The 15,062-nt window shown below is 49.3% G+C and overlaps 1 protein-coding gene across 1 annotated transcript in view; it reads left to right on the top strand.

Annotated features, from left to right (window-relative positions):
• The window catches only part of LOC144144302 (neprilysin-1-like), a 205,113-nt gene that overhangs the window by 135,387 nt on the left and 54,664 nt on the right, over positions 1-15,062 (top strand). Inside the window, exon 10 of the mRNA XM_077675682.1 lies at positions 6,524-6,648. Within this exon, the coding sequence (XP_077531808.1) occupies positions 6,524-6,648 (125 nt within the window). The remainder of the gene's footprint in view (positions 1-6,523; positions 6,649-15,062) is intronic.

Below are 15,062 nucleotides of genomic sequence, written 5' to 3'. Positions count from 1 at the left end.
ATCATGCTATTTGGGAAGATGCCGTTATCTTCTATGTAGTTGGTTAGCCGATTGGTGATAATTCTCTCATAGAGTTTCCCTACGCATGACGTAAGAGAAATAGGTCTAAGATTTTCAATTGTAGGCGGCTTGCCTGGTTTGGGAATAGATACAATATCCGAATGTCGCCATTCTGCTGGTACAGCGACCGGTATCCAAAGTTTTTCATTTATGTATTCTGTGATTTCATCCACCTGCTGATCCCCCATGTTTCTTAGCATGGCGTTTGTGACTCCATCTTTTCCTGGGGCACAGTTTTTTTTGCCGACATCATTGCATTGAGGACTTCCTCTCTTGATATTTCCCTGTCCATATACTCGTTCTTACTTCCCTCGTATGTGTTTGGTTGGGTCTCCCTCTTCTGTGCTGCACCGTGCTTATTAAAGGGCCTCGATAAGGTCTTCGTCACTCCCTGGGAAGGCGTGCGCCACTCTTCTCAAGTTGTGGTTGTTTTCTCGTCTTGAGGAGGCGGGGTCTAGCATGCTTTTGAGTATAGCCCATGTCTAGATGTGCTCCTGGTTCCCTTAAGCGACTCGCAGAAATCATTCCAGTTTTGTCTGGCTAGTTGGTCTGCATATTCCTTTGCTTGCCTCGTGATATCTTTGATTCTTTGTTTGAGTTTCATGTTTTTCTTTTGATTCTTCCATCTTTTCTTGAGGCTTCTCCTTGCATCCCACAGGTGAGCTAAATGGTTGTCTATGTTTGGGGTCAGTTCAGTTCTCTGTATAATCTTTGTGGAGTTCTTGTGCTTATTTTTAAGGTTGTCACACCAGATGCTAATATTCGGAATTTTTGTTTTGTTTTCCTCGAGTTGCATGGAGTCTCAGTATTTTTTCCAGTCGGTTAGTTTTGCCACACCTAGTGGTTTCCTAAATTTAGTTGCGAGGACCGCAATACTTATGATGTTGTGATCACTTCCGAGTGTTTCTTGTGTGTTAGTCCAGGTGATGTCATTCTCGGTTTCTTTTGTGAAGGTCAAGTCCGGGCATGTGTCTCTAGAGTTCATTCCCGGACCTGGTAGGATTCGTTGGGTCATTTATGTAGATCAGTCCCATCTGTTCAATTGCCCTGAGAAGTCCCTCTCCTTTCTTAATGTTTCGCTGGTAACCCCATCCCTTGTGCGGAGCATTGAAATCTCCTGTGATGATTATTTTGTTGTTTCTAACAATTTTGCTAGATTCCCAGAGTAGATCCTCGAAGCATTCATCCTTTTTTGATGGAGAGCTGTACACATTTAAGACAAAGACGCTCTTTTTCCCCCTTTTGTTTGGTACAACTTCTATAAGCGTTGCTGATGGATGTACTGTAAGTAGGGTGTGGTGAATTGTCGTGATGTCCTTTTTAACGTAGGTCGCTACTCTAAGGTCAGGCGTTGCTATTATCGCTGTGTAGCCCTTTATATTGGTTTTGCTTCCTGCTTCTTGTAAGCATATGATGTCTGGCCTAATTACGGACGCTTCGATGTATTGCTCAAAGCTGGGTTTTTTCTTCCTTATGCTACGACAGTTCCACTGCCAGATTTCCAAGTTTTCATTTTCCTTTTGATTTCTATGGATCTTCATCTTCGCTCTCCTTCTCTTCTGTCTCGGAGCGTTCCATATCCGCTTCCATCACTTGCTGCTTTTCTGTTTTGGGGTTGCGTGGCATTTTTAATTTTCTTTTGCCTTCCCCGCTCTTGCGAAGGGACGTGCTTAATTGACTTTGTATCTGATCTAATCTGTTGTTGAAGGCTTCCTGCATTTTAGCGAGGAAGAGGCCTATTCCACTTGAGTCTTGCAGCAACGTTAGCGGTACTGCTGGTGCTGGGATAGGAGCTGGTGAAGTTTGTGGAGTGAATGGATTTGAATTCGTTCCTTGTATTCGACCTTGCAAATTTGCGCTTCCTCTGATCTCGTTTTCTCTTAGTTGTTTTTTAAGTTGTGCTATTTCAGCGTTCTGTTTCGCTATTTGTGCTCGTAGTTCCTCTATTATGAGGTCCTGTTTAGTTTGGCGTGTTTCTGTTTTGTTGTTTGTGTTTCTGATGGAGGCAGCAACCTTAGACCAGCTCACCTCGGCTGACGTTTCTTGGGTCCGCTCCTCCTGCCCTGGTCCTCTCCTCCTGACTAGGTGGCTGCCCGGGGTGCTTGGTCCCGCTGTCTCTCCTTGCAGTTGAGATGCCTTCTTAGAGTTCGCCTGTTGGGTCGATTCTGGGCTGTGCTCCTCGTACGGGGGTGGTTCCACGCTGCGTGTTTGTTGGTCCTTGTTTTTTTGGTCCTGGCCTTCTTGGGTTCCTTTTCGACGTCGGTGACTGGTTGTCTTGAGATGCTGCGGTCCCTGGTTCCCCTGGTCCCCAGTGCGTCTTCGAGCAAGGGCCATTCGGTGCTGAACCATCTTGGGCGGGGCTGCTTCATGTTTTCTTCGTTCTTCTTGTTCCCTGATTTTCTATTTTGGTTTCCCGGTGGAATTCTGGCCTTTCGTAGTTTTAATTTACACTCCCGTGCCCCTGTCATGTGGCCTTCTCCACAAAGCGCACATTTGGGTTGGCAGGAGTGATCTTCAGTCGGGTTTTCGGTTCCACAGATTGAGCATTTTTTAGCGTTTGGCGTCAAGCAGACGTCAGAGCGATGTCCCGTCGACATGCAGATATAACATACCTGACGAGTTGGTTTGTACAAAAAGCATGGCATTTCTCCTCCGTAAAAGTAGACAGCACGGGGGACTGTGTCTCCCTCGAAAGTAACGAGGGCGGTCTTGGATGTCCCGAGCATGCGAGCTGGATGATCTTGGTGTTTTGCGTGCGAACTCGTAGTCCTTGCATTAGCTCTTCGGATGTTGTTTTGGGGGGGAAGCCTCATGCACCACTCCTCTCACATCCTGGTCGGAGAAAGCCACATACGCCACAACCTCGTGGTCCGCTCCTCCTAGTGGTATGTGCGTGATTTTGCGGAGCAGGTCAGCTGCCTCCATGTTAGACGTACTGAGGACGAGAATGTTGGATCCTAAGCGGGGACGTATAATTAGGTCGTGGAGGTATTCTACCCGGTCGCCGCATGCCTGTGCGATAGCCCTGGTGACTTCCACTGTAGTGTAGTTCTTAAGTGGGAGTCCTTTCTTGGACCGCACGATTATTTGTACATCCTCTTTCGGCAGCCAGCGGAGGCAACCGTCTCCGCGATCTACTTCGTCTCCCTGTCGTCGATGGTCGAGTAGCGGTACTCGCCTTTGCTGTAGGTGGTGGTTGCTGTGCTTGTCGTTCAGCAAGTTTGGCCTCCTGTCGTAGCCGCTTCTTCGTCCTGCGGCTTACGGCTTGGTCCCAGGCTGTGTCGTCGTGGTTCGACGCCTCGAGGGAACCTGGGGCCGTCTTCGCTCCTGTTCCGCCTTCTTGCCTTTCTTGATCAGTGCTTGAATGATCCGTGTCTTGAAAATTCATGCTGGATTCTCCGCGAGTGTTGCCTGTATTAGTTCCGGCGCTTGAGGGGGCTCCGATTACACACTGGTGTTGCTGCGGCAGTGCACCGCTTGATGTAGGCTCCATAGGCAGGCCCTGCATCCCCGCCAACGTGGCGCGAAAACCGCCACGCCCGTCGGGGGACTACAGGGTTAGGCTTAGTTCGGTCCGCCGCACTCACTCACTCTGTGGGTTTGTAGCGTCGTCGAAACTTTACGCACAAACACAAAACGAATATGCACGGAGTCCATAGTGTGAGATTTATCGTCTCGCACACAAATTTCAGGTGTACTTGCCGGGTTTGCGATGGCGAAAGCAGTTTTCACAGGGCCCACGCGAAGCCCGCCGTTCCACCATCAGCTGCACGTGAACGCCCATGTAACGGTCTATTTTGCACGAATGCGCCATCTGTTGGGATAGACGATAGGTAGAATCTGGCTTCACGTTATGGAGGCGCGGTAAGTTCGATTCTCCCCGGGGGCGATGTTTTTTTTTTTAAGCTGCCGTTGGCGTATTTGGAAACTGAAATCAAATATTTTGGCAGAACAAACGCCCCTGACTCAGACAGAATCGTCAAAGCTCCTTTGCTGGGTCTGTTTACTGAACGCTGCCGTTCATTCTGGGCACGGTGGCTCAGTTAGCCACACTACCCAGCGGCGGCGGGCGGCGTGTCTTTAGAATTTTCAAAGTAATGGTTATAAATACATATACCATTTAACCTTGTACAAATACTTGTGTTAAAAGGTTATGAATACGTAAATAAACGTTTCAGCAGTTACAGTAGCTGCTAGGTTTGCAGGCCACGTGACAGGGACACATATTGTAGTGTCAAGTTTCGACACTACGAACTGCCACCCTTCCGATATCAGGAAGTTTGCTGCCAAATTAAAATTATTTCCTCCAGTTTGTTTAGAAATTGCTTGTGGTTACTGGGCTATATAAAACGCTGGCTTTCATGTGAGCTAGAGAACATATACGCGACAGAAATCGGTTGTCTGTCCCTTTAAAGGGACACTGAAGTGAATTTGTCAAGCTCCTGTTTTTGCTTTAACTGCGCCGACTGGCTCAAATTAACGCACTTTTAACCGTTTATCCTGTTGGTAAGTCGTTAATTATTTTATAAAGCCCCCAAAAACAAAACCTACCATGCGCGGTCTGCGGTGGCCGCACCAACTAAAGGCTGTGACGTCAGGAGGAGGTGCACCGTGATTGGACGATGCCCAAGATTGGCATTCAAACAAGTTTCGGCTTCGGTTCTGCAAAACAACATGCTTGACATCCGACGTTATCGTTGAATGGGCATTCTCGATATCTCAGTAATCGTCTTCCCGCGCTTATGCCATGTTGTCGGCTGTAAAATGCCTACGATAAGCCTCTCAGGACGGCTTGGAATCGTAGCAAGCACTAGCCGAGGCTTACGCAGTGGATGAACGCCCTCCGCGTCACCGCAGGCGCTCAAATGCCATGCGCTTTTACCCCATATTTGGAGCTTGCCTCACTCCCGCCTGTATCGTGAAAGGTGTGTTCGCACCAGGCCAAGGGTGTGCTGATTCAGGCCTGTGCCCACTGCCCGCAAGCAGTGGGTGTTTATGGCAAGAGCACGCCAACGAGAACTCGCTAGGGCGTCAGTGTCAGACTGTGTGCGTTCTGCGAACTCGCTCGCATAGAGCAGTGAACGTTACGGCCCGAAAATGGTGAACTCGGTATAGAAAACATCGGCCGAAAACAAAAAAATCAATTTACAAAAAAAGAACACACTGGGGGATTCCAACTCGCGACTTGCAAAATGACACACCTAGCGCTCCAGACCACTCGGCCACGGGCCAGTGGTGTTCGAGTTGGAAATATAACGTATATAATGTATAACCAATTTACACTTTTATTTAGTTTTAGCATTTTAAGCAGCGTAGGTGACTATTTGTTGTATAGCGCTCGTGCAGTAAGCGTCCCCTAAATTTCCACAGTATCTCACGTCTACAATTGCATCTCATAGACGGAAAAGCGGTCGCAGATGTGTGGTGGTGCTGCTGAATGCTGTGCTTGTTCACCCAGCACAAAAAAGTGTTTCCTTCTCCCCAGTTTTACGCTGTACGGTAAAGTTTCAGTTGCCTTTATTTCCTTAGTACCTGAATTGACTTTGCTTAGTGGCCTTAGGTTTTCCTACTAGCGTATACCACTCAGTGAAGCGTCGCATGTGCACTTGTGCAGCGCTTGTGTAGAGCGACCCGGACTCGGAGCTTGATACAGTGTACACACTAACAAAGTAAAGAAAGGCACATTCTTCCATTCACGAACGTGTTGTGACTTAATTTCAATTGAGCGAGCGAATTGCGGCGACCCGTCGGCGGCCGGCGGATTAAACGCTGGGCCGACTGACTCTGTCGGAAGGTCGGCGAGCCGTGCAGTAGCGCAGTCAAGCCAAGTCATTTCCTCCTGAGGTCCCATGAAAACGCCACAGAAAATGGGCGAGCGTAAAGAGAGGAGGACAGCATTTTCGAATTGGTTCTTCGACTAAATAGAATTCGCGTAAACGCGCTCAGAGGGGTCGAAACATGACCTAGGGACTCCGGACTACAATTTGCGCTAGTAATTCCGCAATGTTTACAAATTACTTCAGTGACCCTTTAAAAAATCTTACTCAATAAAGGCATATCTCTTTATCCCTCTCTTTCTGCGTGTGTGTTATAAAAACCAATACGTTCAGTGAGGCCGCAACGCTGGAGAATAAACACTGTGCAACACTGACACTGTCACCCTGTTTGTCAAAATCTCACCAACGCACCGCAGCCGCAGCCTTTAACGCCCGCATCTCAAGCCACAAAAGCGTACATGGTCTCGCTTTCCCCGTGCCTCAGTATTAAAAATCGTTGCGGCTATCGTTCTTCCGCTCTCGTCACTGAACGGCAGTTCTTGGAAAGTACACACGGTAAATGCACGAACTTCAGCGCAGAACGGTCCCTCCACGCCTAAATAACGCTATCGCGTCATACATCATAAGGCAAACGTAGATGTCACCTGCAGCTTTTTCTTCTTATGTCCTCCTCCCCTGGGTGGCAGTTCAACTGGACAGAGTACCTGTCGATGTTCCTACCTGTGGACGTCACGCCGGACGAGCCACTCGTGGTCTACTCGGTGCCTTACCTGCAGCAAGTGGGTCAGATCCTCATCGACACCGACAAGAGGTCAGTCCTTCCGCCGATACATTCAGAAAATGAGTGTGTGTGACACAATTAGTCGTGGCACGCCACACGTCCGAACCATGGCCCCATGATAGTGCATCGCTTCCGAAAGTAAGTTTGCGCGAAAAACGTCACAAAGGAGAACTCGTCTTCTCATCGTTTCCCCTCGCCGCAATGTCTTTGCGAGTCTTCATTTTGGCAAGCGAACCTAATAACAGCTTTAAAAGGACACTGAAGTCAAGCTCCTATTTTTGCTTGCACTGCGTAGACTGGCTCAGACAGACAGACAAACAAAGAGCTTTCATTTTTGGTTCTTAGAGACTACGTTGGGGTTGTAGTTGCGGGACGCTCCCACGTAGAGACAGGAAGGCCATGGCCCTCCGCCCTTTCGCAGGCCCTCTGGACGGCCAGGAGTTGGACAGAGAGGTCGCCGGTTTTGAGGGCTTCCTACCAATCCTCTTTGTACTTAAACACAGCGTCGCGTATTGCAGGGCATTGCCAGAGCATGTTATCTAATGAGTAATACGCCTCTCCGCAGTCCGGACAGTGCGGATCAATGTTGGGCGCAAAATGACTAAACCTGCCCCGCGAAGGGAAGGACCCCATCTGGAGCCGTCTCAAGGCCGACGACTCAGACCGAGTAAGCGTCGGATGAGGGGGTGGGTAGATCCTCCGAGAGAAAAGATAGTGAGTTACGACCTCGTTAAATGTTAGAAGAAGGGGATCCTGAACCTCCTGGCGTCCCCCCTTTCCCCCGCGAATCCGCCGGGACCTCCGCGGTCAGATAATCCTCGCGCACGGCCATGGGCCAACTCGTTGGCGCTGGGAACGTCGGGATGGACGTTGGTCCCCATATGGGCCAGGAACGATTTGATTGTGTGATGTCCAGCGGCCCCCTCACGGCCAAGGATTGCCGCAGCCTCCCGCGAGATCGATCCCGAGGCAAATGCTCGAACTGCAGCCCGCGAGTCCGTAAAGATATTCGAACGCAATGGGTCCTTCATGGCCAAGGCGATGGCGACCTGCTCGGCCACCACCACGGAGACCTTCAAATACACTTTTCATCGTTTATCCGGGCGATAAGGCGGTATTTATTTTGCAAAGCCCAAAAGGAGAAAAACTGCCCTGCGCGGTTTGCGGCGGCCGCACCAAATAACAGCAGTGACGTCATGAATACAAGGTTTTGGGTTCTGTTCTGCGAAACAACATGCTTGGCATTCGACGTTATCATTGGCTGAACATTCTCGACATCTCAATAATCGGCCGTACCGCGCTTCTGCCATGTTGTCGGCTGTCAAATGCGCCAGATAAACCTACCAAGACGGCTTGAGGCGGACGCAGTGGGTGAACGCCCTCCGCGTCACCGGAGACGCTCAAATGCGAAGCGCTTTCCCCCCACCTTTGGAGCTTGCCTGGTTCGTGCCGGCATCGCAAGAGGCGGGTTCGCACCAGGCCAAGGGTCGGCTGATTCGGCACTCTGCCCGCAAGCAGTCGGTGCTTGTGGCAACACCACGCCAGCGAGAACTCGCCAGCGCGTTAGTGTCCGTCTGCACGGGTTCTCCGAACTCGCTCGTGGAGCAATTCAGCATAGAAAGCATCGCCCAAAAACAAATAAATCACGTTAAAAAAATATGCGCCAAAGGGCATCCGAATACGCGACGACAGTGCCCCTCCAGACCACCGGGCCTCATAAGCCAGCGGTGCCAGGGGCGGAAATATAATGTATAGCCACTTTGCATTTTTATTTAGCTTCAGCATTCCAAGCGGTTTAGATGACTATTTCTTGTATAGCGCTCGTGCTGTAAGCGTCCCCTAAATCCTACAAATATCTCATTTCTAGCGGCTAGATTCCATAGGCGGAAAAGCGTTAGCAGATGTGTGGCCGCGCTACTGACCGGTGTGCTATCACCCAGAACAAAACGTGCTTCCCGAAACTTGGTTTTACGCTGTACGATAAAATTTCCGGTTGATTGGAATTTCTTAATGCCTATATTAACTTTGGCGAGTCTTCTCCCGCCTTCAGTTGGCCTTAGATTTTTCTTCTAGCGTAACAGTCAGCGAAGCGTCGCATGTGCGCTTGTGTGGACCGACTTGGACTTAGAGCTTCATACAGTCTAGGAACTAACAAACTATGGAGGCACATACTTCCTAGGCACAAACCTGTCGTGGCTTAGTTTTAACGGAGTGAACGGATTGCGACGACCCGCCGGCGGCCGGCCAACTAAACGCTGGGACGAGTGATTCCGATTTGATTGATTGATTGATTGATTGATTGATTGATTGATTGATTGATTGATTGATTGATTGATTGATTGATTGATTGATTGGTAGTGAGTGAGTGAGTGAGCAAGCGAGTGAGTGAGTGAGATAGTGAGTGAACGAGCGAGCAAGCGAGTGAGTGAGTGAGTGAGTGAGTGAGTGAGTGAGTGAGTGAGTGAGCGAGCGAGCGAGCGAGCGAGCGAGTGAGTGAGTGAGTGAGTGAGTGAGTGAGTGAGCGAGCGAGCGAGTGAGCGAGCGAGTGAGTGAGTGAGTGAGTGAGTGAGTGAGTGAGTGAGCGAGCGAGCGAGCGAGTGAGTGAGTGAGTGAGTGAGTGAGTGAGTGAGTGAGTGAGTGAGCGAGCGAGCGAGTGAGCGAGCGAGTGAGTCAGTGAGTGAGTGAGTGAGCGAGCGAGCAAGCGAGTGAGTGAGTGAGTGAGTGAGTGAGTGAGTGAGTGAGTGAGTGAGCGAGCGAGTGAGTGAGCGAGTGAGTGAGTGAGTGAGTGAGTGAGTGAGCGAGCGAGCTAGCATGCGAGCGAGAGAGTGAGTGAGTGAGTGAGTGAGTGAGTGAGTGAGTGAGTGAGTGAGTGAGTGAGTGAGTGAGTGAGCGAGTGAGTGAGCGAGCAAGCGAGTGAGTGAGTGAGTGAGATAGTGAGTGAGTGAGTGAGTGAGCGAGTGAGCGAGTGAGTGAGTGAGCGAGCGAGCGAGTGAGCGAGCGAGTGAGTCAGTGAGTGAGTGAGTGAGCGAGCGAGCAAGCGAGTGAGTGAGTGAGTGAGTGAGTGAGTGAGTGAGTGAGTGAGCGAGCGAGTGAGTGAGCGAGTGAGTGAGTGAGTGAGTGAGTGAGTGAGCGAGCGAGCTAGCATGCGAGCGAGAGAGTGAGTGAGTGAGTGAGTGAGTGAGTGAGTGAGTGAGTGAGTGAGTGAGTGAGTGAGTGAGTGAGTGAGCGAGTGAGTGAGCGAGCAAGCGAGTGAGTGAGTGAGTGAGATAGTGAGTGAACGAGCGAGCAAGCGAGCGAGTGAGTGAGTGAGTGAGTGAGCGAGTGAGCGAGTGAGTGAGTGAGCGAGTGAGTGAGTGAGCGAGCGAGCGAGTGAGGGAGCGAGCGAGCGAGTGAGTGAGCGAGCGAGTGAGTGAGTGAGCGAGCGAGCGAGTGAGCGAGCGAGTGAGTGAGTGAGTGAGTGAGTGAGTGAGTGAGTGAGTGAGTGAGCGAGCGAGCGAGGGAGCGAGTGAGTGAGTGAGTGAGTGAGCGAGCGAGCAAGCGAGTGAGTGAGTAAGTGAGTGAGTGAGTGAGTGAGTGTGTGAGCGAGTGAGCGAGCAAGCGAGTGAGTGAGTGAGTGAGTGAGTGAGTGAGTGAGTGAGTGAGTGAGTGAGCGAGTGAGTGAGTGAGTGAGTGAGTGAGTGAGTGAGTGAGTGAGTGAGTGAGTGAGTGAGTGAGTGAGTTTTAACGCGCCTACGCTACATAGACGATGAGGCGCGCCGTAGTGGAGGGCTCCGGATTAATTTTGACCACCTAGGAATCTAACGTGCGCCGACACGTCCGTTTTCGCTTTTCGCCTTCATCAGAAAAGCGGCTGCCGCGGCCGGAAATCGCGTCCTTGGGCACAACGCCGGCCGACTGATTCTGTCCAGGGTGTCGAACCGGAACCGGAACCGAACCGAAAACCGGAACCGAACCCGAATTTTTGCCCGGAACCGGAACTGAACCGGAACCGTATTTTTTCCGCCATTTTGGAACTGAACCCGAACCGGAACGAATCGAAGGAACCGTTCCGAACCGGTTCCGGGGCCTCAACAATGTGATTTATAGCTTTCCATTTCGGTACCCTACCTTGCGTCTGAAGATATTTTGCCACTCGCCAGACAGAAACACGAAATATTTTGCGTAGTCTGCAGTTCCCAAGGCCCATCATGTTCTCTTCTAATTATTGCCCTCAATTTAATGCAAAGTTGTCCGTATATACTATCAGTTTGCGTTAGGTACTGCCCATCTCTCCCAATTATCTTTTACATTTAGCATAACTTAAGTTATAACGCATATTGCGAGGCAACATATCATGGAATATTCTTCATGGTTTTTATCTACATGGTGTTTAAAATTGTGTAAAGTTTTCAATGTGTTGTTAATTCGCATGCATACCTGTCCGCTTGTGAAGGCCTTCAGGTACACCATCAACAATAAAGTCATATCTTCCACTTATTCTAGTTTGAATGGGCAGATATATACAAACAGCACTGAGAGAACAACACTCGCAGTTCTCAAAATTAACGTCACTCAATCTTGTATACAGTGCCGTTGTGTCCTTTAATTACTGCTCTAAGAGAACATGAGATATAAAAAAACGGGGAATACTATTTCCACTTTTAAAGTATATTTGATAGCATTTTCATGTTATCTTGAACCTGCTCAACCTTAAACTTAAGAGGCGGATGGATTGAAGTCGATTAGTGAGGGTTAGCGGGTAGACTGGGGGGAATTAGGTGAGTGAATGAGCTAATGTGAATTAGTGGGACTGGTGTGTTGGCTAATTTGGATTAAAGGAAATAGCGGGTCAGTTATGGCGGATTCGACGGTCGGACCAAACATGATATCTTTGGGGTCCTTGGCATTTAGAAATATAGCAGCGCTCTCCTTCTCGACCAATCAGGAAATTTTGTCACGCACAAAGTACCCGCAAAGTTATGTGACGACGCCTGAATGCTATAAAAGGTTTTTCTTTATGCCCGTATTGTGCTATTATGTTCTTGTTATATTAACATTGACATCTCGGGCTAAAGTTATTAACTAATTGCCTAATGCATATTTTATATTCATCAAAGGGTTTTCAAAACGTGTGTATATATGAGGGGAGACGGTTGGAAAGAAACTAAACTGCAAGAAAAAAGGGAGGGACGATCAACTGGTTTGATGCAAAGACGCCCGATAGCATTCTTCAATACCTTCTATTTGTGTTACCGTTCCGGCCGCGGCGGCCACTTTTCTGATGGAAGCGAAAAGCGAAAACGTTCGTGTGTCCGAAATTTCGGCGCACGTAAAGATCCCCAGGTGGTCAAAATTATTCCGGAGCCCTCCACTATGGCGCGCCTCGTCGTCGGTGTTGCGTGGGCGCGTTAAACCCAACAATAAATAAATAAATAAATAAATAAATAAATAAATAAATAAATAAATAAATAAATAAAAAGCAGTAAATAAATAAGTCAACACTTTCGATAAACGCTTTCACTCTTCTTCGTATCTGTAAGCACTGCGAAAACTATAGCTATTGCCAGCACAGAGCAACAGTGCGTGATTTGCTCGTCGCTGCGGATACACCTTCCGTTCCTGCTGCGCTTTTGTGGCTTTTTTTTAAAGTGGCTATCAAATGCGTTCTATTCTGCAACTTAAGGAAATCCGGCGAACAGCCGCTACACCACTGTAATGACGTCATTCAGCGGTCGAAGAACGCGAAGACCGGGAAGGAGAGAAAAATATTTTGAGCAAGTTTCTATGTTATCTGACGAGGAGATGGCAGTAATTTTTGGCTGAGGCACATTGCGACCCCATAATCTAATGTGTTGGTTGACTAACTTCTGCAAGCACTCAAGATTTAGAAAAAAGTTGAAAAAAGTGTTGCAGGGTCGCATTAGTTTGGCGAAGAAAAAATAGTTGGACAAAGAAACCTTCATTATGACTTTGTTTTTATGCCGACTTGATAAGGAAACGTTAAAACGTGCAAAAAAAATTAACAGAAAAAAAACACGCCTGCTTTTTTTCTTCGAACCCGTTTGAACCCGTTTGAACCGGTTCGAACCGGTTCGAACCGGAACGGAATGGTGCTCTGGAACTGAACCCGAACCGAACCCGAAAGGCTTGAACCCGAACCCGAACCGAACCCGAAAAAACTCCGGTTCGACACCCTGATTCTGTCGGAGGGTCGGCGAGCCGTGCAATAGCGCAGTCAAGCCAAGCCATCTCATTTTGACGTCATACGAAACGTCCTCGGAAATCGGCAAGGAGGATGCTCAGAGAAGGAGAGCATTTTCAAATTGATTTCTATACTGAATAAAGTCACGTAAACGCCGTTAGAGGGGTCGAACCATGGCTCAGAGACTGCAGACTACAATTTGCGCTAGTTCGCAGTTTATACCCCTGTCACACGGGCACTTTCAATCGCGATTGAAGTGAATCGCGATCGAGTTTTCAAGCGCGCTCGACGTACTGCCGCTGCTACACGGCACGTTTCAATCGCGATTGAGAAGTTGCACGGGTTGCACTCGCGTTCGCCAGATGGCGCTAACCATGTACTTGCGGCCGGCGTCTGGTAACTTCGCGCGGTCGTAGGTATACGTAACTATGTAAATATTACCTCACGCTTATTTGGGTCAAGTTATTTGACACAATTTGTGGCGTTAGTTGAAGTTGTCACATTCGGTGCCATTACTGAGCGGGGACGAGAGTATCGCCGCTTTCGTTCGATCGCGCTTGGAAGCCTCGATCGCGCTTGAGAAACCAGGATTGAGTTCGAGCGGGATCGAGCTCGATCGCGATTGAAACTGCCGTGTAGCAGGTGCCCGATCCGGATTGAGCTCGATCCAGATCGACTCAATCGCGATTGAAAGTGCCCGTGTGACAGGGGTATTACAAATCACTTGAGTGTCCCTTTAACGCAGTGGCAGTTAAAGGCTAACTGCACTCAAATTTCACCTCGGCCAAATTTATTTTTAATGCGTAGTAAGTACCCCCAAATAAGCTGGGACACAAGTGGTAGCCCCGTGAAACGCCTCGTTAATCAGTCAGAAGCGTTTAAAAAGGCTCCGCCGCAGACCACTCTGCACCTGCCGGCGGATCGCGTAAACAGCCATGACGCGCCTGTGACGTTCCAGCCGACGGTGGCTTTTTCCTCTGGCCAGCCACGCAGCGGGAGAACCGGTCGAGCTCTGCTGCCCCGTGCGCGCGTAGAGCTTGCGCGCAGACATTCTCCCGAACTGGTGACCGTCCGGCCGCTCGCTGGACGGCTGCAACGTCACTGCAATGGCCGCGCTCTCCTCGGTTTCGGTTTCAAAATCGCCGATTTTTGCTGGCCGCTTGAGGCGTCCACGTGCGTATTTCAGCTGTTGTATTTTGCATGTTGCTTTCTTTTTAAGCAGACTATACGGAAATAGGGTTTTCAAGAAGTCGAAATTTTGAGTGCAGTTGGCCTTTAAGGGAGACGCCTGGGAGCGGTTCTCAGAGACTGCAGACTACAATTTGCGCTAGTTCGCAGTGTTTACAAATCACTTGAGTGTCCCTTTAACGCAGTGGCAGTTAAGGGAGACGCCTGGGAGCGGTTCTCAGAGACTGCAGACTACAATTTGCGCTAGTTCGCAGTGTTTACAAATCACTTGAGTGTCCCTTTAACGCAGTGGCAGTTAAGGGAGACGCCTGGGAGCGGTTCTCAGAGACTGCAGACTACAATTTGCGCTAGTTCGCAGTGTTTACAAATCACTTGAGTGTCCCTTTAACGCAGTGGCAGTTAAGGGATTCGCCTGGAAGGGGTTTTCAGAGACTGCAGACTACAATTTGCGCTAGTTCGCAGTGTTTACAAATCACTTGAGTGTCCCTTTAACGCAGTGGCAGTTAAGGGAGACGCCTGGGGGCGGTTCTCAGAGACTGCAGACTACAATTTGCGCTAGTTCGCAGTGTTTACAAATCACTTGAGTGTCCCTTTAACGCAGTGGCAGTTAAGGGAGACGCCTGGGAGCGGTTCTCAGAGACTGCAGACTACAATTTGCGCTAGTTCGCAGTGTTTACAAATCACTTGAGTGTCCCTTTAACGCAGTGGCAGTTAAGGGAGACGCCTGGGGGCGGTTCTCAGAGACTGCAGACTACAATTTGCGCTAGTTCGCAGTGTTTACAAATCACTTGAGTGTCCCTTTAACGCAGTGGCAGTTAAGGGAGACGCCTGGGAGCGGTTCTCAGAGACTGCAGACTACAATTTGCGCTAGTTCGCAGTGTTTACAAATCAGTTCAGTGTCCCTTTAACGCAGTGGCAGTTAAGGGAGACGCCTGGGAGCGGTTCTCAGAGACTGCAGACTACAATTTGCGCTAGTTCGCAGTGTTTACAAATCACTTGAGTGTCCCTTTAACGCAGTGGCAGTTAAGGGAGACGCCTGGGAGCGGTTCTCAGAGACTGCAGACTACAATTTGCG

Source organism: Haemaphysalis longicornis, unplaced genomic scaffold, assembly GCF_048455015.1.
Source record: "Haemaphysalis longicornis isolate Haplotype H1 unplaced genomic scaffold, Haemaphysalis longicornis Haplotype H1 scaffold_7, whole genome shotgun sequence".
Lineage (NCBI taxonomy): Eukaryota > Metazoa > Arthropoda > Arachnida > Ixodida > Ixodidae > Haemaphysalis > Haemaphysalis longicornis.
Note: the sequence above shows the minus strand (reverse complement) of the source record. Positions and strands in the feature narration are given on the sequence as shown.